At 30.8% G+C, this 25,696-nt stretch overlaps 2 protein-coding genes across 8 annotated transcripts; one reads left to right on the forward strand and one right to left on the reverse strand.

The window, feature by feature from the left end:
• Positions 1–2,294: 2,294 nt before the first annotated feature.
• On the reverse strand, positions 2,295–11,005 carry LOC129312925 (probable choline kinase 2). 7 transcript variants are annotated; one of them, XM_054955713.1, is made up of 9 exons: positions 10,643–11,002; positions 7,943–8,373; positions 7,530–7,651; positions 7,218–7,413; positions 6,222–6,339; positions 6,092–6,142; positions 5,819–5,919; positions 5,128–5,257; positions 2,295–2,512 (listed from the first exon to the last, which is right to left on the reverse strand). In XM_054955713.1, exons 2-9 carry the CDS (start codon positions 8,294–8,296, stop codon positions 2,388–2,390), a joined length of 1,197 nt encoding a protein of 398 aa, XP_054811688.1. In that variant the 5' UTR covers positions 8,297–8,373; positions 10,643–11,002; the 3' UTR covers positions 2,295–2,387. The 7 variants fall into 7 exon arrangements, with proteins under 7 accessions (XP_054811688.1, XP_054811691.1, XP_054811690.1 ...); XM_054955716.1 differs by lacking the exon at positions 10,643–11,002 and adding an exon at positions 9,593–9,614; XM_054955715.1 differs by lacking the exon at positions 10,643–11,002 and adding an exon at positions 8,983–9,532.
• Positions 11,006–20,766: 9,761 nt separating this feature from the next.
• Positions 20,767–24,576, forward strand: LOC129314416 (protein MAINTENANCE OF PSII UNDER HIGH LIGHT 1). The gene is made up of 3 exons (XM_054957860.1): positions 20,767–21,135; positions 22,838–22,972; positions 23,693–24,576. Exons 1-3 carry the CDS (start codon positions 20,965–20,967, stop codon positions 24,068–24,070), a joined length of 684 nt encoding a protein of 227 aa, XP_054813835.1. The 5' UTR covers positions 20,767–20,964; the 3' UTR covers positions 24,071–24,576.
• The last annotated feature ends 1,120 nt before the right edge of the window (positions 24,577–25,696 follow it).

Below are 25,696 nucleotides of genomic sequence, written 5' to 3' on the forward strand. Positions count from 1 at the left end.
GACTGTGGATGGCCAGGACTAGTAAAACATGCGAAAACTTCTTACAGACACCACTTCTAGTCATAGGTTTTGTGGTTCTGGTGATATCTTTGACAAGCTTCATTGGAGCATGCTTCCACGTGCATGCACTCTGTGGCTGTACCTGGTGGTGATGCTGCTTCTCATGTGACGCTGATTGGCTTGACGTTGTTAGGGTTCATCATGATGAGCTAGGGCGGCGGCGTGGAAGTTCTCAACAGGGCCTATAAGGAGTTTTGGCTGGACGGTTACTCGCCGTGGCTGAGGAACAGAATTAAGGACCCAAGGTATTGGAACACGACTAGAACATGCATGCTGGGTTCCAAGACTTGTGCTAAGTTTGCTTCTTGGACTCCTCTAGATTATATATAGAGAGATATGTCTCCAAGAAAGGCAAGCTAATTAAGCAGTATATATATGCATATACCCAGTCAATGAAACGGGGGTCAAAGTCGCCAGAAAGAGCGCCATTCACTTTCCCTTCAAACTCGCACTGAATCTTAACCTGCTTAGAGGAAGACTGAGGAATGAAGCGAGTACGATGAGACTGGAACTTGGGAGGGAAAGGAAGGAAGAGGGATAAGGGTGGCTTGACATTGACACCATAAGGTTTCAGAGAGAACAGCGAATCCATTACCATTGGATGGCCTATGATATGAAAAGATGAAAATACAATACTGTTGTTTGTATATTTGTATGTTGCTGCTGAAGTAGAGAGATATGTCTCTGATTCAGGGACATTCGTGTAAATATATATATATATATATATATATATGTTATGATCTCATTCCTCCTCCTTCTCTTCAATTACATCCATGGTTTTGTTATTCCGTGAGTATATTGTGTTTGAGTACTAGTCAAGTTTATAACAAATGGTTAATTAATTCAAATCTCGTCGAGTCCTAGTATAAACATGGTTAATTAATTAAGTCAAGTTTATAACAAGTTTTGATTTTAAGTTTAATATTTTTTACTTATTAATTAGTCAAAAAAATATAAACATGCATATTTAAGATTTAATATTTAAGATAAAAAAATTCATGCTTATTTTTGTCATTAAACATTTCAACTAGTTTTTGAATCAAATCATTCAAACAAATTTCAGTTTATCTAACTGATTTTTGAAAAAAAATGATATCCAAACATAAATCACGTTATATCAACTGACTTTTCTTCTAACCTCAATTTGCTAACTTCAGTTGAATCCTAACTTTAGTTGTAAATTTTTTAATCCAAACACACTATAAGTAATTGGTTCATCAGGTTATTGATCCAACTGGCTAGTTCTCCGGTTTTGCATTCTATGCTTATAAGTTATAACCCATTCTATTTTAAAATATTTATCAATATTTATATGCATTAATTATTTTTGTTCTAATAACATATAATTTTTAATATAATTTTGTAAAATGTTTAAAATTATAAAATATTTTTAACTTATTTTCACTTGATAGTTGATATCATTGAAAATTAGAAATTCTTTTTATATTTATCTTTATTTAATAAGATAACTTAATCAAAAATAAATATAAAAATATTAATGATATTAAATATTTTTTAAAATAATTTTTACAAAAATCATTACTTAATTCTCCCTCCCTTAAAAAAATTGATTTTGATGTTCAAAATTATATGAGATTTTTAGTTTTTCAATATACAATTATTGAGTTTTTTTTTTCAAAAACATCCTTACTAAACAAATCTTCATAAGAATAAATATAGAAAGATGATATTAGTTTAAAGATAATTAACTAACTTATTAGGAGTATAATTTGATTAAAAATATCTTATATTTTTTAATGAAAGGAGTAATTACTCTTAAAAAATCCAAAGATTTTATATTTTAAACATGGAAAGAATTGAAAAATGCTTTGCAATTTTTAACAAAATGAGCATAAAAGTAACTATCTATGTGATGACATGTCGTTGTGATATTAAGCCAAGTCATCTAGCTGATGTGTCATCCATGGTGGGCCTTTTCTTGCTGCATGCGTATTTCTCTTTTTCAGATAATAAATTAATAATTAATAATTATTCAATAGATATAGGTAAATGAAATTTATAACTTAAAACAAGTTTTTGCATTTTTATATCCTGCATTAATGATTTGTCAATATAATCAATAAAATCTTTCATCTTCGTACACATTTTTCTGCTTCTATATTAATTATTTAATTAATGACATGATAAAGCAATAAGACAGTTCAAGTCATGCACACTTGGTTATGGAAACAATCAAACAAATCAGTATTGAACTGTATTCCTTTTTCTTTTTTTTTTTTTTAGTGGATAGTCTCAGTTACACTCAGATTGAGGCACAAATCTTACCACAGAAATTGCAAAGAGACTGTCTGTCTTTATGTTTGGTGCTAATGCTTGTGTTTGGACCTAAACATGGCCAGATTCAGAAATTTCCTCAACCTCCTCGAGTGTAAATGTCTGTGTCCATGATGGTGGCTCTTCGCTGTACTTTCTTTAGTCATCAATTTCTCCACTGCAACAATGGAAACCAAACCCTAACATGAACATCACACGCCTACATGCGTACAAAGAACATGTATATGTATAAAGTTTTCATGAACTCCTCCAACCCTATTTATAAAGACACTTTCAGCATTTTTTGAACGAAACAAAAAAAAATATTAAAATTTATTAACTTTATCTAAAAGTTAGGTAAGTTTTATATTTTAACAATGTTAAATACACATTTAAAAAAAATCTATTTTCTTCCCTCAAATAAGGATGAAATAAAAAATTGTAATAAATAGGGAAAATTACACCTAGGCCTTATAGAAGAAAATTTATTATCAAGAGATCCTGTAAAATTCACAAAATGTTCTTAAATTTTAAATCTTGTACATTTATAACCTGACAAAGGATATTAACAATTGAGCAACGGACAATTACATCTTGCTATATTACAAGCTATCGTTATATTACATGCTATCATTTTTTTTAAGTTGTAAATACATATTGCTTAATTGTGAATACCATTTATTAAGTTTTAAGTGTGCAGAATTTGAGACTTAAAAATATTTTATAAATTTTATAAAATTTCTTAGTAATAAATTTTCTTTTGTGAAACCTAGGTGTAATTTTTCCTGATAAATACTCAATGTGGTACCTTATAAAAAGGGCCACAAAACCTTTTATTCAAGTGCATTATGAATAAAATTGGGTCGAGTAATAATCACGCTTGCAAAGGCATAGAAGCGCTTTTAATTGGGTTGATGATGCTTGAATTTAATTTGATAATAGCAAATGCCAGATAGTTGTATTAAAGAAATAATTTTTCTAGTAGAAAAGTTTGTGGTTAGAGAAATTATCCAAAATATTCCATTTAGTCCGAGATATATAATGAGTTCGTTTCGATTCCAAATGTAAGAGCTAATCTCCTTTGTCTCCTATATTATTATTTTTTCCCCCAAACTATCTCATTGATTACCCACATAATATATGCAATCAATAGAGGTAGCTTCCAATATAGATGATTAAAATGAGATATTTTAGAAAAATCAATACATATTCATTACCAATAACAAACTTAACTTCTTCTTTTTTTTTTTATCTTGGTAAATTAGTTGCCTAACTCTAAACATTCTAGAACGGAAGAGAATACTGTTTTGTCCTTACCAACAAACCCCTCTTCCATAGTCCTTGTTATAATGCCCTATGCAAATTTCTCATTTTGATTTTTCTAAATGCCATTTGTTTTAATATTTCTTAACTCACTAAACAACCTCTTAACTATTTCATCATCCTCCATTTAATGAGCATCATTAAGAGTAATTCTACTTTAAAAGCATTAACTAATTTAACTCAACCTTTTAATGTAACAACTTATAACTTAATTTTTAATGTAACAGGGGAGGGAGTAAAAGAATGTAATTGGTTAGCAATGAAGAAATGTGATATTTTACATTCTTTGTAAATTACAGAACATTATCTATTACAGCCATAGAAGAAATCTCTCAAATACACAGATACACCCACACTATTGGAAACGAAATCATATTTCCTTGAAAGCTGAGATGATATTTTTCACTACATGCATGAACACATAAATTTGTACTAAATTTTTTGCAAAAAAATAATGAGAAAAAGATGAAGGTGTCATGCCATATTAATTTTTGAAAACAGTAGTCAAGCAATTAAAAAAGAATTCAAGCAAGAGATTAGTATATGTAAAAAAATAATAGTAATAATAAACAGATAACAACGGGTCGTTTTATGTGGAATAGAGTAAAAATTTACACATGGTTGTGGGATAAGATAACCTGAAACTAGGGCATCCAAGAAAAGCTCAAAACATAACATGATACAATACATAAACACTATAAAGCACCCATCAAAAAAATGATTATATACCTATAAGATAAAGTGGCCCCCTAAAATAAGACAAGGGCTAAGCACCAAGTGGGAGAGAGAGAGAGACACATACACACACAAACACACTATTCTTTTAGAAACAAAAATACAAAAATAAAAATTTAGGTGATTTGAATTCCAAGCTCATGAAGGCTAGAACATATCTTCAAATTTAAAGAATGTTTATAAAAGTACTTACATATTGCCCATCACTAAAATCCTCATATTGACAATAAAATTTGAACTCACGATGTCATAAGTTATAGGACAAATTTTTACCAACTAGACTGACCTTTGTTGGCAGACGCACACCACTTTATCCCTTAATAACAAAAGAGGGAGCAAAATTTCCGATTATAAACCTTCACCACAGATCATTAATCTCGTTTTTAACTGTTAACTTTTTCAGTCTTCACTACAACAATTTTATTGCAGCATTTCTTTGAATAAAACAAGAAGACAAGCTTTCCCTATATCTCACAGCGATGAGAGGCACAGGATCAATTTAACAATGGGTCGCCACCTATTTTGTTATTGCTTTTAATGCTAAAATCAAACACCTATTTACATCAACAGTATAATCTGTCATAAACAGGCATACAAATAGTAAAATGTTCATGTGAAATTACTTTTAGAAAGATCACATATGAACATCACAAAATTTTATCTGTTTCTATGAGTAACCATCTATTCACAATGCAGAAATACCCAAAAAAAAAAACCTCAAATCTAATTACATACTGGTATCGTCAATAACGCTTTCAGGAGAAGGACCAACAGAGCCCAAAACAAAAGGTTTCCTTGACCAGTATTCCTGAAACCTCTGCGTTGCATACTCCTTGTAGTCAAAGTCGATTTTATTTACATGACCCTGGAGAAAGCACAGAGAAATCACTTCTGAACTCCAGACTCCAATGTATAACAAATTTCTATAACAAATCCTGTATTGTATCATTGAACGTAAGACTTTAAGGGGGGCTCGAAAGCTGCAGATTTGAAATTTGAAAGCAAATGAAAAGAATAATTTCCTGTCTGATTCTACAAACAATGTAATCACAGGCGCACAATGAAGTCGAATGAGAGTAGAATGCATATAACATTCCAAAATAAGGATGAAAATAGAAGATTTAATGAGGGGTACTTAAAATTGAAAAGTGTCATATATTATATAGATGAAAAATAAAAAAAATATATGGATGAATAATAGCTTGATAATTGACGTTAAGTAGACATGATTTTCATGAATAAAAACATAGGATTTATAAGTTTAGTAAAAAATCTACCAAAATCATGTGTTGGTGTGAATACATACACCAGATATACTGACTAACTTCTCCCCATCATCCAAGGACTCAAGCCACATGCATCCTAAAGTAATGAGAAGTTTATGTTAGAGACAGAACAATTCATGCTAGAGAGAGAGTGAATATACCGAAATTATTCCCCAAATGCCCCAAAAGAGATGATTTGGGAGCGTATACTTCTCAACTTCATGCACTAGGTGCGCCACTTCACTTTCACTAGGTTCTTCACCTATATTAATGTCCAATAATTTTAGTATGAGTGTGGGAAATTAAGGTGAAACATGTTTATATAGATGACGAAATACAAGCAAATCTTAATGAGCATTTTGTATAATGAAACAAAAATTCAATGAACATTTAATACAATCCTTAAAATTAAAAGAAATGTGAGAATTCAATACCTGAAGAACGCAGATATTCATAAACAAAATATTGCCGCCTTTCCAGATCTGCTGAGAAATAGCCAGATAAAGGTCATTTTTCGCAGGACATATAAGTACAATATGACATTAAAATATAAAGGACACATACCAGGATATTTACTAAAGTCTAGAATATGAGGTGTTTCTGTATGATAGTTGGCAGCCATCTCGCAGAAGTGGTTTGCTATGTCATACGCAACAGGATTATAACTTGCATATTCATAATCCTGTTACAAGAGGACTGGCATTAAAATTACAAATGATTTCTATGACCTATCAATCTCTCACAACAAGAATGTTTACAAATGAGAAAATCAGTAAAGATTGATGAACCACACAGGTGAGTATGAAAGCTTCACGACAAAACATCATATTTTCTCCTACAATATTAAAAACATGTATATATACATGTATAAACAGAATGTATTTTACTTCAAGTCCTAAATCGATGTATAAATTGACATTTGCATGCTCATATCAAAATTATATCAATAGTCAGTCACCAAGAAAAAAATTTCTCATGTCCCATGTTTCCTTTATTTTTAAAATTTTAATTTGACCCTGAAATGTAGGATCAAATCTCAACAAGAAACAACAAAGTTTATCAAGTTATAATTATGACAACTCAATAGTCTTACTCCCACATCTAATATATTGGTTTGCCAGGATGATGATTAGGTTTCTTCCCTTACCTCTTCCATCTTTCTTTTATCAATTTTTCTATTTTGTTGAGGGAAGACGGGTTCTGGGTTTTAAAATATGCAAAGTAGATTTCAAACAGCGCCTCTTACACATTGTCCAAATCCTTCTTTAATTGGTTTTGCAAGAGGGTAATCTTCCATGTATTTTGAAAAAGTTCAGTTAACTGGAAACAGATCAGTGCAATACCAGGCACGAGGGGCAGAATCCATGTATAAGAAACAATACTTCTTTCTACAAGTATTACTTGACAAGCCTATGATAGAAGTAGAACTTATTATTTCTAAATATAAAAAAAATTATTATTTCTTCACAGCAGGTCCAGCAAGAAAAATTAGAGTAGTTTATTTCTCCCCATTGGCGATAGCAACCATAAATTCACTGATTAGTAAAAAGAAAAACTCACAATTATGGTCAAAGAATTGGTCTCTTCATCAATCATTATGTTACCATATTGTAAATCATTGTGGCAAAACCCTATCCGTTGGTGAGCACTTGAAAGCTCCTTTTCCAACATAGAGATTTCCTTTTCAATTGTATCCAAATAAAAGGCTTCAACCTCTTTAGGGCAACACAGACTCTTGGCTACACCAAGCCAGTTCCTGAAGCATTTAAGATTTTGAGAAACTGTAATTTAAAAATGGAAGCAGAACATGCCTATTTAAAGACATACACATGCAACTAATTCTTAAAATGAATTTTATTCAAAAGCACATACCGTAATCTGTCCCAAAGGTGGGCTTTTTTTGGACCAGGCATGTCAAGATCATGGAACTCCTTCATTTTGGCCGCTATAAGAGAAGAGATATTGGAATCATGCAGATCAGATGCCGATAATGTCTGATGAATTCACATAGGAGTAAAACAGATTATTCTCATTTGAGAAAGATCAAAAGCATAAGAAGTTCAGAATTGTGGTAATGCTAGTAAGGTAAAGCCAGAGCCTAAATTTTACTGGTGATACATGATGCAGGAGACCTGCCTTTGATCCTCTCACTAATTATGTCAATTTTATGCTGCATTCATTCTATCGTTGTCATTCTCGAACCCTCAAATACCAATTTGCTCAAGTGTCAAAGGATGTATAAGCAATATGAGCATGAAGATAATAATGAAAGCAAATTACAGTACCCGTGCATGGATAAATTCTTCAACACGACCATTAGCAAACCGTCCTAGCAGACAAGGCCCCTGCCCATGCTTAGACATACATTCAAATGTCCGGATCTCATCGTTCCTGTCAAAGAAAATGTCTACACCCTCACCATAAATTCTTACTAGGACTTTTCGTGAGGCTTCCTCTGTCTTTGTTGGCCATTTTATCTGGAATACCTCATTTGTCAAGGCCCCTTTAAGAGGAATCACCTGCAACGCATTGACATCAAGAACATCATCCCATTCACTGGCCAACGACTTCAAAATATCCTTTGCTTCGCCTGGAAGATAATCTGCTTTGTCATGTACAGGACTTTCTATAGCACCCATCACGAAGACTTCACAACTTCAAGTAGAGCGAGGCAAGGGTTTACTGAATCTATCGAGATCCCTTTACATAAGATTGCCTGGCCAGGAAAAGAAGGGATAACCCCACCCGCCCCCAAAAAAAAAAAGGAATGATATTAGTCATATTACTACAACCCATCAACCCATCAATATTACATCCAAGGTCACAATCACAAACTTATGGAGCAGGGCAACAGTCTCTCTCCCCTTCTACCCCATTGATTGTCCCTAAAAATACCTCCCTGCCCAGGAAAAATCAAAAGAACAAGATGGAAAAGAAATAATAAAAGATAAGCAGTTAACTTGAATTTACGGAATTTAAAATTGCTAACATACAAACATATATAAAGTTGAGGGATGTGATGCATGAAAAAGAAGGATGTGAGAAAGGGGATCCGGAGGGGGCAGGAGAAACCAGAACGTTAGGTAAGTATTTGATGTTTCTTTCAAAAGCAGCAGCAAGATTAAAAATCAACTACAAAGATGTAAAACAGAAAATCTTGAAATTAGTTCAGCAATAAAAATGATAAGAAACTCAGTTTGATATCTTTTATTTCCCTTTAGCTTCACATGTTTGTATAAGCCAAAAGATATGGAAAAGATTAAATTGATTCTTGACGCACATCCAGCTTTCCAACTGAATCAAAATGAAATCAGTACTGTCTTACTTAAAGAGTTTGTCTTCGAGTTAATCCATGAGTTACCTCCTTTAGGTATGCACGGATTCTTATGTTACCTAAGCACTGATAATTGGAAATAGCCCCTTTCCTCTTTTGGCTGGTCTGGTTTTATACCCTCATTCAAGACTTTACTATCTAACGCTCATTCATATTCCTATAATAAAAGTTTCTGAAAATTTGGAAGTGGGAGAATCGGAAGCGACCATCTTGTTAATCAGGAGATCAAGTGAATTGAAAATCAAAAGAGGGATTGGGCCTTGGTAATTTGGCGTCCGAGAGAATTGTTTTCAAAAGCATACGTTTATGATTTTTTTTTTTTTCCATAATCAACTTCCTCATGGCAGCTGGTAATTTGAAGCAACGGTGGTCTGAATCAAAATTAGTGGCATCCTCGTGGCATCCCAACCCAATGATTACTGCTACTCTCATTATTCCTTGGAAGTTTATTTCTCAGGGATATAGCTCTATCAGTTATCTCTTGTCTCTCTGAAGATTGGTGATGGTTGCAATATCAGGTTTTAGGAGGATATGTGGATACCCTGTGCAGATCAGCCCAGTTCAAAACTTTAGTTCAGTTCAGGGGAAAGTGCATTCTTACCAGCTGACTCCAGCCTTGGTGGTTCATTGCTTGATGGTAAACTGCACAGGCATGGAATCAAATTCTGGTGTCCCCGGGGGGGGGGGGGGGGGAATGCATTCTTGCAATTTTCATTTTATTTATAGCATCTAACTGATAGAGACGTCAATGAACTAGAAACTCTTCTTCCGGCCTCTCCTTGACACAACTAAGTATATAGGATAGTTTGGAATCTACATGCTTTAGTTGTACATGCTTGCAAATATAATCCCATTTTCATTCTCATATTCTCTTCAACGCAAGAAATTTTCCCTCTTGAAAAACCTTTTTGGAATTTTAAGACTACTTCAGAAATCAAATCTTTAATTTGGACAGCAATACTTAATAGAACTAATCCAAATAACATGTTGAAGATTCATAGACCACGCACAAATATATTTCCCACTGGAGAAAACTTGGTTATAATTTACATTTTTACTATTAAGTTCCTCAATAAAAGCATAACTGGCAGATTTCTTCATAACCCAGCATCACATGATTAGATTTCCAAATTCTTTTTTCATATAGTTTGTATTGGAGAACTCAATAGTAAAGATTTAAAGACATGTACTTAAATATAATCCATATTTGTACTGCAGGCATGAGTAGTGCAGAAACTGGATAGCATTCTGAAGAAAGACTGCATGTTTCATTCCCCTTTGTTTTCTTGTATCAGTTTTGGTCTTTTACGAAGGAGGATTCCTTATCCTTTCATTTGCAACTTGCTTCTTGATATAATTTCTTCTTAATCAAATTAAAAATGAGATGAGATGACAACAAATGTCTTGAAAACCACTACACGGGAAGCTGGCAAAACATGTCAATTGTCCAAATATGAGCTTTGATCAAGATACGACAAGAACAAGAAGAACGCGATTAACAACGATGACATCTCGCAATGCATCCAACTCATCCTCCAACCAGAACTCAACACATTACTTCAGAACCGAACGGGCCGCCTTCGCAGGCGGCATGCCCGTAAATCCATAAACATTAAGAATTCTGGCAATACAAGAATGAACGAATACCAACCTGAAAAGAACTGCAAGGCAACCGGAGACAGATCACGGCGACGTGGGTCTACGATGGCCACATACGGGGACCTCGCCGCCGGAGAGTAGCCGTGAAATTTGCTACTGTTGGAGGAGGAAAAGCGGGAGGTGGGATTTAAGAGAGAGAAAGAAAGATGGAGAAGAATTCTGGGGCGGAGCGTGAGATTTGCAAGCAAATGTGGAAGATAGAGAAAGAGCGCATCAGGGAAAGCGAAGAATCTGTTAATCCAGTGAGCGTATTTTATTTTGGTGTCAGACTGTTATTGCTCCGGATCATACCATGAATGAGAGAGAGAGAAGCACCATGCGTGATGAGAATTTGAACTCGGGAGGAGAGCACCGCGAAGTTCGTCAAATAGTATGGCGCCACAAGAGGCTTACTTTTTTGGACAAAATACATTCAGTCCCAAATAAGGAAGTTTATTTTGGAGAGTGCTATAAATTAATGTTTTTAAAAATTAAATTGAATATCAAATCAAAAAAGTTAGCAGTTCTCCGTTTATATGATTCAATGAATTAAATTAATGGTCAAATCGATAATATAATAATTAAATTAAAAAAATTATATATGCATATAATAATTTAAATATAAGAAATACATATAAATTACTATTTAATTTAAAAAATTAAATATTTTAAGTTTATCATGACTTAACAAGCCACATGATACAACATAATATCAAATGATTGAAAAAAATTAGTTATTTTTAAAAATTTGATAAAAAATAAAAAAAATTTTTTAATAGTCTAATTTTTGAAAATTGAATTCAGTTCCCGGCTTGATTTTGATTTCCGGTCCGACCGTCGGTTCGAAACGGCTCAACCCCTAAAATAGTTTTTCTCATATGAATCAGACTGAAAACTAGATCGGTCGATGGTCAGACCGATCCGACCATCCAGTTGGTCCGGCTTTAAAAACACTGCTATAAATTTTATAAAAAGTCTTAAATTTTGATCATTCACAATTTAATTAAAGATATTGACAATTATACAACGATCATTTATAACTTCTAAAAATAATAATAACTTATAATAACAAGTTATAAATACCCATTTTTTCATTTTTAATATCTTAGTCGAGTTGTCAATAAGCAAATTTAAAATTTGAGAATATTTTATAAAATTTATGGGACCTCTAGATAATAAACTTCTTTCTATGAGATCTGAATATAATTTTTTTCTAGTTTTTTAAAAAACATTAAAAAAGGAAAAATTTTCCATATTAAAAAATAATAAAAAAGAGAACAACTTTGAAAAATTACATAAAACTAAAGTTGGGAATACAGGCAGGCCTGGCCTTTAAGGACCTGAGCCCTAAAGCTCAATTTTTTATTTTGAATCTCATTTCTTAAGTTCGGCCCTTATATGAAGAGCTTAGGGTCAGGCCTGCAAGCCCTTTTTTAAAAAAATAAAAAAATTTAAATAAAATTAAACATTATAAATTCATTAAAATATTTTGAAATTAAAAAAATTAAAATCTTCATAATTTTTTAAAAATTAAACAACACACATTTAGAAGTCTAGTAATAAAATTTAAATCTTGGTTAAAAAATAATTTATTTTTTATAAATACACAAATATAATAATTATAAAAAAATAAAAAATATCATAAATTTTATACTATACACTGATATTTATTAAATTATATTAAATTAATTTTAAAATAAATTAAAATTAATAATAATATAATGCATATAGGATCGGTAAGCAGGTCATTAGTTTCAAACATATATTTCACTAAAAAAAATAATAATAATAATATAATAGGGCTTAAAAGGTAGCTTGGGCTCGAGCCCTTTTTTAGAAGGTTTATCAGGGCTAAGCCCTCAAACTGATTACTTTAAAAAAATTTATTTTTAAAGTCCGAACTCTTATTTAAACAGGACTTCCAAATCCGACCTTTCAGGCTCGGCCCTTATTTCCGGCTTTACATAAAACCACTACACAAGAGAATTAATCGCTACAAAATTTATTATCAATCGATTTAAGAAAAATAATAATACAGTTATTAATAGATTTTATAGTAATTAATTTTTTATATAAGACTTCAATTAATCTTCCTAATATCTTTTGAAACATTATTTCCCGTATTAGTTTTGAAATAGAGTAAAATATATGTAGGTATTTGACAAAAGAAAGTTTGTGACTTATAATGAAATAAAATTATGAATTCCAGAAGTGACAAAGAATAGCTCCTGAATTGAGAGAATGAGAACTTTATAATTGATAATGAAAGTAAGGAACTTATAAAAAATTAATATGAAATTAAAAATTTTAGTATTAAAACATAAAAGAATGAGTACTGAATTTGAGAATGTTTAGTGTTAAAAAAAATTTTAATTAGACATTAATGTTTATATGAGAGTCCTTACTTATCATTCTCCCATTGATAATTCCGAAAGTTAGATGTTAACTTAGAAGGTTTAAGATTAACAAGATATGAATTTTGGCATAGAGATAAATTAATTTTGGAATTTGCAGCACTTCCACGAGAAATGACGATATGGTCTTAGTTTCGAAATAAAAGGAGTTTTAGTTCAGGAACAGGAACAATTCATATCTTAAAACCTTAAACCATTGAAAACATAATTTAGTTTCAGAATTTACAATTTTAGTTCAGGAATTGAGAGGAATTCTGGAAGTAAGGCTCAGTTAATTCAGGAATTCAGTTCAGATAAAAACTTGTATAAGAAAATGAGATAGTTTCAAAAGTAACAACTTTTAGTTCAGGAATTAGCTTTGAAGAGAAGATAGATATGAAGAACAAGAGCCAAATTCTGAAAATAATATGAATAATATTTCGGTAATGAGTATGGGAAGAATGAAAAACAAGTGCAGCACTCAATTTCAGTATGAATAAAGAAATAATTTAAGTACTGAAATGGAAAGCATGAAAAACACAAAGGGAGAATTGCTGAAATGCCTCAAAATAATCAATCAATTCAATTTAAGTTTCAAGCACTAAATTCTAGGAATTTGCAAATTCAATTATCACTTTTATAATTTTGTTATGATAAATTTGCAACTTATATTTTAAATTTTAATAGGGAAAATAAATTTATTTATTCTTTAACTATATTAAAATTTAAAAACAATTTACAAATTCATTATAACAAAGTTACAAAATTGAGAGTTGAATTTGTAAATTTTTAAAATTTAACACTTGAAACTATGTTGAATTAATTTATCCTTTTGAAATCTCTCTGTCATTCTCTCGAAGTTCAAACCAATATTGGTACTCAATGAAAAATCTTTAACATGTGAAGATAGTTAAGAGATATGCTTATAGCAGTTATACCTTTCATTTTTTGATTAATTAATTATGTTCAATATAAAATGTTCTCTAATTTGTTATTATCAAAATTAAACTAAGGTACAATATTTGTTCAACAGTATCAGGTATGGACATACTATTCTTTATCATCATTTACAAGTTGCAAGTTTGTTTGTGGCTTACTTTTCAATCATCATGCAGCTTGAGTTAGAGTTATGCGGTAGTCGTAAGCATTCTAATTGGATATCCACATTAAGTTTATAGTTTGTTACTCATCTGTCTCTTTGCATGGGTGGAACCGAAATTCTTGAGTTCTTGGATTGCTTTTTTAATGCACTTGTTACTGTAGTTATACGTTTAGTTTTGTTTTCAAGATGTTTAATTTCCAATAAGATTGAAATTAATTGTATCAAATTTGCTAGTATTCTAATAATGTTCTATTGGCTATTTCCTTTTCATTCCATAATTCTTTGGTGAAATACAGCTATTGCAGGTAATTGAATTCCAGCAAAGGAATTTAAACTTGAGCGCTGAAAGACAAAATATGCTGCTTGAGTTGCAAGTGTTTTGTCTGTGCTTGAAATCTCCCCAACCATAGTAGCAAATGTAGGACTCTGAACATCTCAAAGCTTACACTGAATGCATTAAAAAAAAGGAAGGGTTAAAGGGTAAAAATATTCAATAACTTTTTTCTAACAGCACTCAATATCTTTAAGTAAATAAAGATACAAAAATACCCATAAACTTATTACAACAATCTTCATTCCATTAAATTTAACTAAAATCCATTAACGTTGACAATTGAAAAAGGAAACCAATATAATGTGTAAAAATACTCAAATATTTTTTTTAAAAGCTTTTGATATCCTTAAGTTAACAATAATGTTTAAGTATCCATTAATTTTATAAAAGAAGCCATATACCAAACTTATTCAAGCTAAACTCATTCAAGTTTTGGATTTGATTCAAATTTCTTTAAGCTTATTCAGGCAACCTGAATGAGCTTGAAGTAAATGAAATTTTCTGATGTGCAATTACACACGAAGTTCTTTAATTGTTTTCTGGCAATGGGTTCAACTGTAGTGCACCTTCCTTAGTTGGACGCAAGAATATACCTCTATCACCCTTCCATGCACACTATCAATGAAAACTAAAATATCTCTACAAGCCTTAAAGGGTAATCCCTAGCCATTTATTGCAACCACTTGCCCAAGTAGCCTTCCAATTATGACTCATGAGTTTTGCTCTTTGTCATATCTCTTCACCACTTGTTCTTCGTAATCTGCAACGTATATACATCATGTTATTTCCAAAAGCCACTAAAGGAGGTGCTATAGTAGCAAGGATGTTCCATCCACAAAATCATTAATTCATCTAAGGAACGTTTGGGTATCACTCGCCATGTTTCAGGTTGAACCCATTCTATAAGAAAGCATATGAGAAAGAATCAATGTACTATATATCACCAGGGAATATTAGTCAAATCCTGAAACATAGCCTCCAATATCTCAAAGTTCATATTCTGATAGTCAAGAGCACTATCAAGTCTATTAACTGTCTCTTTCACTTTCATAAGCTTTAGCTCAAGAACTTTCCTTTCCTCTTCAACCCAGTCTCGATCAATTCTTGCCTTTGCGTGCCTCTCGAATTTTGAAGCTAAATCTATTAGTCATTCTAATCTATAAAGCAAGAAACAAACATTCATGGTAGCAGCTGAACCATTTTGGGTCTTTCAAACTTTTATGCCATACATAAAAATTTACTAGGGGGATTGTGATGTTGCAGGCTTTAATGACATCAACAATATTAATAGTCTCACAAATGATTCCAGCCACCACTTGATAGTTTTAATATTCAATAAGATTCTCATGAAGAAACATTCTTTATTTGTTATAATACTTGACCTTGAGGTTATTAGGTAGTGCTGAGTCAAGTACCAAGCCATCAACCACAATGTTGAAATTCTCAATACATGTGACTTCTTGGAAAGTGATATGAGATTCTGATAATCTATTTTCATTCAAAACTTTAAGGCTAAAATTTTCATCATCTAGTTTGTTATTATTTTTATGTGGACTTGATAATGATATGCTAGCATCATATATCATTTCCTCCCATTTGGAACACTTTCTTGAAGAACATCTTCAAAGATAAGATTGTAAAAAGCAATTAGAAATTAAACATGGGAATGTCAACATAAACAAAGAAATGATAATTCTAGGAAACTTACTAGAATCATGTTGATTCATCGGAATGAAATTAAAAATTTTCCCAAAATCCTAAAGGGATCCATTGGCTTTGCTTAATCGAATTAAAGAGATAGAATGTACTAATTTGATTAAGAGATCCAATCTTCCAATCTCTATTTACCAACTCAAATCATAGGTGTTGCTCCTTGAATGAACACCATCTATTGATATCTACATAAACTGAACTAGCACCTTATCTTGAACTACAACTAGTCCTTCTATCCAAATGGCTGCATCTATTTTTATTTTGTAACTTAAAAGAAAAATGTCTTCTACTTTTCTCTCAATTTTTTTTCTCTTTGTAGGAGGTTTTTCAAGGTTTCATGAACTCAAAAACCCTAACCCCCTTATCTATATAAAGGTTAGGCTCTTAGATCTCATTAAAAAGCCCTAATTTTGCTTAAATCACATATTTAAATTAAATAATATTTTTATATGAATTTTATATATTAAAGATATAAAATTTGTCCGCCACCAAGGGATATGACAATTATACTCTTATAAGTATTTGTTTAAAAAAATTATTTATATTATATATACATTAATTTTCATCCATCAATATCTTTATTAGGATTGTATCATTTTATTTAGGATATTCATTTTGATTTGTGAACTCTTTCAAAGATATCATATTTTAAAATAAATCTTTTAAAGATTTTAATTCCTAAATTAAACTTAATATTATGATTCTCAATAATAATAAAAGTATATTATTTCACTATAAATAATATTATATTCTTCTAATTTAAATTAGAAGATCTTTTAGATTTATTTTATTTAAAAGAACAGAAAACTTTTTAAATTAAATGAGGACATTAACATGTTATATTCATTAGCCCATTCTTGTGTGCAACCCCTATAAGCTCATATAATATTAACAGTGAATCTAAAATACTCTTTTGGCCCACAATTCATGAGCAGTCTCTAACTAGTAAGACTTTATGATTACCCAAATTATATGATGATCTGTGATCGATAAAACCTATCTTACAACTCTATCAATTCATTTTTTTCATACTTTATCCAGATCAAACATGAAATATGAAGATGTCACTCTCATATTGCTTAACCATACTTTCATCATCTCCAAATAAATTGACCAAGCAAAAGAAACTCATCTCATTTGAGCACGGCTATGCATTTCTTAGTCTTATTCATTAAGAGGTTTAGAGATATCTCTCTTGTAATGAAAGGAAAAAAAATTCCATCTTGATCATTCATTTTTCTCCACATAGATTCCACAATGCTCAATTGCAATATTTATGATCCCTCTGTTAAAAGTAACTTTTAATCATGTCAAAACATTGTGTTTTTCATATAAGAATCTATGATAATATCAAGTCTAAGGGCTTAGTAACACAGTTGTAATGAGATATACTTATAACTCAATTAATGTAACTTTCTCATGATACGTTGGTCTAGCACTTTGGTCTATAATAAGTGCCTATGGTTTTGATGTACATCTACATACATGATCATCACATAATAATTAATTAAAATCATACTAATTTTAATTAATAATTATTCCCATAATAATAATTGATTGGGGACATTTAGAATAATTCTTTAATTATTCATGGATTTTTATTTATAATAAAAACATGCAAAACAATATAATAAAATATTTAATAAATTTCACTTTATAAAATCAAATCATACTATCATGTCTCCATTCAATTGATTGGCTTAAGGCACAATCTCCAACATATAATAGTATTAATGCTCCTGTTCTCAAGCTCAAATGAATTTGAAAATTCTTTCAAAACACATTTCTCCATATTAATCCAAACGTTGCGCCTAGATGATGAGCACCAGATTCAACATGCAATTCCACGATGATATTTTGGTTTGCCAATAAAGAGATTACTTTTGCATCATGAGAATCGAAATGGGAAACTGCTGCCCGTGAGAGGATCTGGGAGACTTTTTTTTTTTTTTCCCAATCTTCTTTTATTATTTGAAGGGTAATTTTATCTTTTTTATGTGTGTTAGAAATAACACTCAAGTCCCTTGAGATCTCTTAATTATAATTCAGCAAATTCAGGGGACTAATTTAAGATAAACTTGCTTAGTGACACTTAAATATGATTTTCTCAATAAATGTGATTTTCTCAATTTTTTTATCGTAACTTTTTAACATTATTCTAATAATCCTAATTAATCTTATTATTTATATTTTTAGTTTGCTCTCTAATTAAATGGAAGTAACTTCTTGTGTCATGTTGTTGAACTCTATTTGAAAATACTGAATTGAAATAAGATTGAATATAAGTCATTTTAATTTTTTTCACAGTTTGTAAATATTGTATATCTTATCAAAGCCTTATTCTTATTTCTTAGTGTTTATGATGAACAACAAATTTCAAGCATGCTAAAGATATTGAGTCTCGATTGATAACAAAAATGGTCCCGAACTTTCTTATCTTCATTGAGATGTAAAAAGATATAAGATTTTGGTAGAACAAATATTTGATTTTATTAAAATACGAAAAGTTACAAGTTTAAACTGAAAAATTAACTGATAAACTAAAGGCTAAAAAGTGTAAAATGTGAGTCTTTGATTGAGTGTTGACTATCTTTTTTCTGTGTTTTTATCTTCTATTTAGTGTCCAAATAGTAGTAGCATTCCCCTTAATACCTAGCACGTTTTGTCGAGGAATCAGAGATCTCGCAAAACTCATGGCACGATCTTCATTTCGAGTTCTCATTTTTGGTAATTAGCCCGCTCACCGAGATACTTTGGCACGATATCGACGGATTTTGAAATTACTCGAGATTGTGTCTTCTTGTGCCAACAGTTCAATGTTTGTAACTGGTAGGATTTCGACATATTTATTTTATCGTGGCTTTTATTGGGCTTTGGGGCCGGCTTTTTTGTTTATATCAGGCCTGACTCTTTAGTTATTCAGCCCAATTAGCCTTGTGACCTATCTGAGCGACGTTTTATATTTTAGCTCAAACACTTAGTATATTATTGTATTTCTTATGTTTTGCAAAGTTACTTTACAATATTCATTTATCATATTCCTTTATAACCATGACAAAAAATATGAAATATTCATGAGATCAATAAGATGAGAAACTTCTCGACCGTGCAACTCAGGGGATCACTTTTATTTTACTTTTAAATATAGACAAAATATTTCTAAATACTAACATGTTAATTTTAATTTTTTTAAATCACAATTATTAACACAAAAATCATTATTTTAGACTAATAACATTAGGATTAGAGGAGTGAAATGGTACTTTATAAAATTAAAAGATAAAATTAAAATATTATATAAAATTAGAAATAAAAAGTATACTTTTACTGTAAAGAATTCTTAAATTAAGATCTATCAATCAAATATTTAAATTAAATTTAATAAATCAATACTTGAAATTGTTTTTTTACCATTTAAATTTACAATATCTAAAATCTTTGTGAGGAAAACTAACAGGAGTAAGAAGATTGAAATTATACTTTATAAAATTAAAAAATTAAGTAAAATTATATATATATATATATATATTGGTAAAAAGGTAAATATATTAATAAAATGGAAAAAACAAATTGAGTGCTTCTCTCAGTCTTCAAGTTTTTGAAGCGACGGAGAAGTTTTGCCAAAATGGCAGCATCCCATAGCATTGCTACTGACTGTGGCAAATTTGATTGTTAGAGCATTAAATATGTATTTATGTCATAATAATAAAATATACTCCATCTATTTAAAAATATAAGACATTTTTTAAAGAGTTAAATATTAAAAATATAAAATATTTTTAATTTTTTAAAATGTAATCATTGTCTTTTTTTCAAAAGTGTTTTTATTAATGAATAACTTTATATTTATTGTAAAGTGTTTAATAGAAATAAATAAAAAAAAATAAAATTAGTTTAAAAATAAATAATTATTTTATTAAGGAATGAAATTTAATTTAAAATATTTTATATTTTTAAATAAAAAAAATACAAAACATAGGAAAAGATCATCACCCAAGGTAGCAGGGGACCCTTTTCATCATCTTCCCCTTCTCTTTTCTTAACATTTTGCAATTTAATATTTTATAGTATTGATTTTCACTGAAACTGTAAACGACTTAAATTAAATTTTAATAATTTCAATTTAATAATTTAATATTTTTTATGCTTTAATATTTTGATAATAATTTTATAAGAAATTAAATTTAAATTGTAAAAATTTTAATGTAATGATTAAAAATAGTTAAAAAAAAAAAAAAAAGAGGCCTAAAGCAAGATATTAAAAACTGGATCATTAAATCAATTAAAGTATTAATTTGAAGATCAATAGTCAAACTTATATTTAAACCATAATTAAACTAATTACATACAAAAGATATGGATGTATGCATTAATTTAAAGATTAATAGTTAAAATTATATTTTAACCATAATCAAACGGGTCAGATACAAAAGATTTCACTTGACCTAGTTTAATAGTTTTCCAATGATTGAGATCCGCATGTGTAAAAATGTGTCTCGTGTGTGTGTGTAGTGTGTAAGCCTGGCGGGCGCAGATATTTTAGAGGAAGTTGTCCAGGTGTCCATATACAGCCCACTCAAACATGCTTTCGAGCTCCACCACCACGAGAAACCCATCCTCAAACCTCTGTCTTTCCCTTCCTCCACCTCACTTCACTCTCGCTAAACCACATTCAAACAATTATCTATTCAAATGCTTCAATCCTTCGCACCATTTTTGTGATATTAATTTCGTTTTAAGCTTCGTTTCCTAAGTAGCATTGTATCGGAGTGTCTCGTTCATTTCCGTCGACAATGGCTTGTGCATTGCAAGCAACATTGGCGGCCAACAGCTGCGCGTTTTCTAATCGTAGATTCTTCATGAAACATCAGAGAGCCAGTAAGCGAAGTATCGGCTTGTTCACAGTGAGAGCTTCCTCTGACGATGATGACTGCAATGAGGAAGAATGCGCCCCCGAAAAGGAAGTGAGTTCAATTTTTTTTTTCCTTTGTTTTTTGCTTGTTCTGATGAATGTAGAGACGATCTCACCATTTTATTAGTTTTTTGGGTTCTCTGGTTATTGGTTGTTTTTCACTGGTGCATACCAGAGAAAATGCGTGTGGGGATTTTGTTAGAATACAGACATCCACACGTGGGATGGTTTAATTGTAGATAAACTAAGATGCCAATGAACCTGTAATGAAAAGTTGAAGAACCTGTAATGAAAAGTTGAAGTGTACGTAATCTTTTTATGGGACCTTTTACCAGAGAAAATACTTGTTGGGTTTTAGCACCAGAGAGAATTCTTGCAGGGATTACCGTAGTTAGATATGTTCATATTCGACAATTTTCTGGTTGATATATTCGCTGATTTGATTATGGGTTTTGCTAATAAACTTATAATGAAGCTTTGAAATTTTACTTAATCTTGTTTTTGACCCGCTTTTCTAGGTATTTTTATATTCAACAGATAATGCCTGTAGGAATGAATTATCATGGCTAAGTATGTTTGTTTTTGTTTATCCAATTCATTAAGGTTTAAATGTTATTCAAATCGACAGGAAGCTTTGAAATTGACTTTGATTTTGTTTAGGAACTCTTTATCTGGGTAGCATACTCTGATGTAGTAGTTTAAGAGGGCGAATGCTATCATTATTTGTTGTCAAGACAGGCATGACAGGTTAATTTGATGTAAATCGTGTCTGATTTATGCTGGTCATGCTCTTTCACGTTGTCCTTGTGAGGTTCATTTGCTCTTAATAGTGTTAGGAATATTGCGGACAGGCTTTTAAAAAAAAAAAAATTACCTCAATTATCATTCCTTATGGAAACAATGTAAATATGTTTGTTCCTTTTTACGTGCTAATATAGACATAAGCCGACAGTTGATAATTGATGTGCACCCACATGATCAATTGAAGTATTCTGAGCAGCTTAAGTATAATGACGAGCAATAGGAAGCATAATAATTTTTCTAGAAGCTGTATCTCAAAACTGCATTTCTGTGGAAACTACAAAGCATGAAGAGTATAATTAAATTGAATTTTTGTTCACAAACTCACTTTAATAGCGGGTGATATTTTTTAACATTCGGATTTTGTTGAGGATTGTATCTCAAGGAGGAGATAGAGAGCTTCCCAATTGTTAATGGGACATTGTTGAAGTTTCTGAGATTTGTTTATTGATCAGAAAATTCTTTAATTGTTGACAGGCTTAGATACATCCATAAAATTATTAAAGCTTGATCAATTTCAGTTACGCCTATAAGCTTGCACCATGTTCTTCCTATCACTGCGCTGACTTGTGTATAATTGCTTCCTAATCCAGATGGTCTTTCCACTGTCATGAATATTATTCATAATTAAACATAGCAGAAAAAGCTTCATGTTCTCATGGTATTTTCTGTTCATGATTTATAGCAATCTTGATGTGATTGATACAGCTAAACACCTAAAATGAGAAGTCGAAAAGACGAAAACTAATGGGGATTGAGTCTAGTGGAAGGGACTAGTCCCTCACAACATGATGAATCAAAATTCAAATTTTGCTAGGGGAAGTAGGCACATTTAGTTCCCATCATTATTTTGGCCAAGATTGCCTCTAATAGGAGGACACCTGTGATCAATAAAATAAAATAAAATGAGAAGTCAAAAAGGATGATAGCACATCTGTCAATGATGATTCCAGGTTGGGAAGATCAGTGTGGAGTGGTTAGCGGGGGATCGGACCAAAGTGGTGGGTACATTTCCACCTAAGAAGCGCGGTTGGACAGGTTATGTTGAGAAGGATACTGCTGGACAGACAAACATATATTCAGTTGAGGTCAGTAATTTTGAGTTTTATGTACTCATTAAGGGTTTGCATATTCAATGTTTTATTTTTGTTCGTCAATATATTTCTTCATTAAGCGTTTGGAAAAATAGGATAACTGCATGGGGAACTCTACCGGTGGGTTCTTAAATTCCAAGTAATTTCATGAACTAATTATTTCAAGAAATAAACTACAATGCATGAGTTCTTTTTCAATAATATTCTGAGCCAATTGATACACATAATTGTGTGATATAAAAGGAAACAGAGTGAGGAAGTGAGTGGAATAGATGAATAATGTGTTCCGTACTCATATTTAAATAATGTAATAACAAGAGGCACATGTTTAATAATAATAACAAGAGTATATTAGACACTACAAAAAACATTACTTCTCTCTTTCCTTTCCTACCATGGGACAAAAATGGCTGTGTGATGATGTCATTTGAGAAGAATGTACTCGTTTGATGTCATGTCACCTTCAACATGCACTTCCTGATCCTGGCATATGTTAAGAAATTCTTTTCTTTAACACCGAGATTAAGTGGAAGGTGTGTGAATATATCAGTAACTTCAGCAGGGTTCACCTTTAATTTGACTTGTTTACATGTTTTTTTTTTCTCATTGGTGTAATCTACTTATCTACCTTTGATACACCCACCAATACCTAAGAATTTATCAAATTTTTGTGGGAGTCTGATGTTAATCTGATACATTATTTGATCTTTCCAGCCTGCAGTTTATGTGGCTGAAAGTGCTATAAGTTCTGGAAGTGCTGGTTCTTCCTCAGATGGATCTGAGAACACAGCAGCACTCGCTGCTGGCCTCGCCCTGGTCTCTGTTGCCGCAGCATCATCAATACTGCTACAAGTGGGTAAAAACACACCGGCTCCGGTGCAGGCAGTTGGATACTCAGGACCATCACTGGGTTATTATATCAACAAGTTTAAACCACCAGAGCTTGTTCAGGCTTCAGTACCAAGCCAAACAGAAGAATTACCATCAACAAGCCAGACAGAAGAATTGCCAGCAGCTGCCCAGCTTGAAGGATCTCTCTCAGAAGCTCCCCAAGTTCAGGCTCAGACCTCAAGTGAGAATGTTGTCTCATAGGCTATGGAAATTATTCAACCCCTTTTCTGTAAGAATGCGGATTTAGATATTTTGAAGTTACTTCAATAGGTAGTTCAAAGCTTTGGTTTGGATGGAGAGAGAAGTGAGAAGAAAATAGGGATGAGAAAAGACTTTTTGAGGAGAAATTTCCAAAAATAGTAAATTTTTTACTATAAATTTACTATTTTTAAGAGTTTCCCTCATTTTTTCCTCCCTGTTTTTCTCTCTATCCAAACGAGGGGCAAGGGAAAGAGAGAGGAAAATGTAGTGTGCGCGTTTGCTTCTTGAGTCCAGCAATAAGTGAACGTCACTTATTTACTTTTTATTTCTTAACATTCCCTCAAGTTGTTTTCAGAAGATCTTGAGTCCCCCAAAACACAGTGGTAGGGTTTATTCACTTATTCTGTATCAATAGTATACTCTTCTATACCATGATTCATGTATATTCAAATTACGAAGAGTTATATGACTGTTTGGTATGTGACAACTAATCAGTTCTTGCTAAATGCTAAGTGTATGTGTTTTCTTCATTTAAATTCTGTAAATAGTTGTTTTAATCACACACCTTATTTGAACACCAATGATCAAGCTCAGAGTTTTTGCCTCAAGAATGATTTTTTGATCTAAAGGCTTTTGAGAAAACCAAGAGTTCGGATTCTATTCAACAACCGCAAATTACGAAGTTACACCCTTGTTTGGTTAAAATAAAATATGCATTCCAGAAAATTGTGATACTTATTATATTTTTAAGTTAAATTATACTTTTAGTCTATTAACTTTGTATAAAGTTTTATTTTAGTTTCTTAATTTTATAAAATATTGATTTAGCTTTTAAACTATAATACCATTAGTTTCTTTACAAAAAAAAATTTTACATTGAATTTTTAAATATTAACAAAATATTTTTGAATTTTAACATATTAAGTTTAATTTTTAAAAAATAATGATTGAAATAAAAAAATAAACATTTGAAATTAATATTGTTAAGGTTAAATGATTAAAAAAATTATTTATAAAATTAAGAGATTAAATTAAAATTGTATATAAAGTTACATTATCAAATTAAAAGTATACTTTAGTCGTATTTTTCTTATCATAATTAATTGTTAATAGTAATTTTTTTATTAAAAATAATAAATAATTTTTTCAAATAACTTGAGTAGCGTCTGGATTTATGAATTTAAATTTAAATTTTAAATTAAAAAATAATAATAAAATTCATTTAAATTATATAAATAATAATTTAGTCCTTTAAAATACTATAATTTCACTAAAATTTTTATGGACTTTTCTGTCATTAATGAATTTATACAAATGATCAAATTGCTCTTGTTGAAAATAAAATGATCATAAGTTTTGTTTAAATAATCATAATTTTTTTATATTCACAATAATACAATAGCAAATCACAATTTCATATGTTAAATTTTTAATATTGTTACAAATATTGAAAATAATAAGTAATGATCACATATTTTGTTTAAATAATTAGAACTTTTCTTTTTGTATTTACACAATAGCAAATCACAACTTCGCATGTCAAGTGTTAAAAATAACAAATAATAATTATAAGTTTTATTTAAATAATCACAACTTTACTTCTTATATTTGCAACAATACAACAAC

Source organism: Prosopis cineraria, unplaced genomic scaffold, assembly GCF_029017545.1.
Source record: "Prosopis cineraria cultivar Desert tree isolate PC_DT_omini unplaced genomic scaffold, ASM2901754v1 PC6, whole genome shotgun sequence".
In the NCBI taxonomy this organism is placed as follows: domain Eukaryota; kingdom Viridiplantae; phylum Streptophyta; class Magnoliopsida; order Fabales; family Fabaceae; genus Prosopis; species Prosopis cineraria.

Coding starts and splice junctions, on each gene's coding strand:
- LOC129312925 (XM_054955713.1), bottom strand. CDS start 8,296: ATGGGTGCTATAGAAAGTCCTGTACATGACAAAGCAGATTATCTTCCA. Junction 5,920..6,091: donor TGAATATCTGCGTTCTTCAG/GTATTGAATTCT, acceptor ACATTAATATAG/GTGAAGAACCTAGTGAAAGT. Junction 5,258..5,818: donor GCATTTGGGGAATAATTTCG/GTATATTCACTC, acceptor TGCTTTCTCCAG/GGTCATGTAAATAAAATCGA.
- LOC129314416 (XM_054957860.1), top strand. CDS start 20,965: ATGGCTTGTGCATTGCAAGCAACATTGGCGGCCAACAGCTGCGCGTTT. Junction 21,136..22,837: donor AATGCGCCCCCGAAAAGGAA/GTGAGTTCAATT, acceptor TGATGATTCCAG/GTTGGGAAGATCAGTGTGGA. Junction 22,973..23,692: donor CAAACATATATTCAGTTGAG/GTCAGTAATTTT, acceptor TGATCTTTCCAG/CCTGCAGTTTATGTGGCTGA.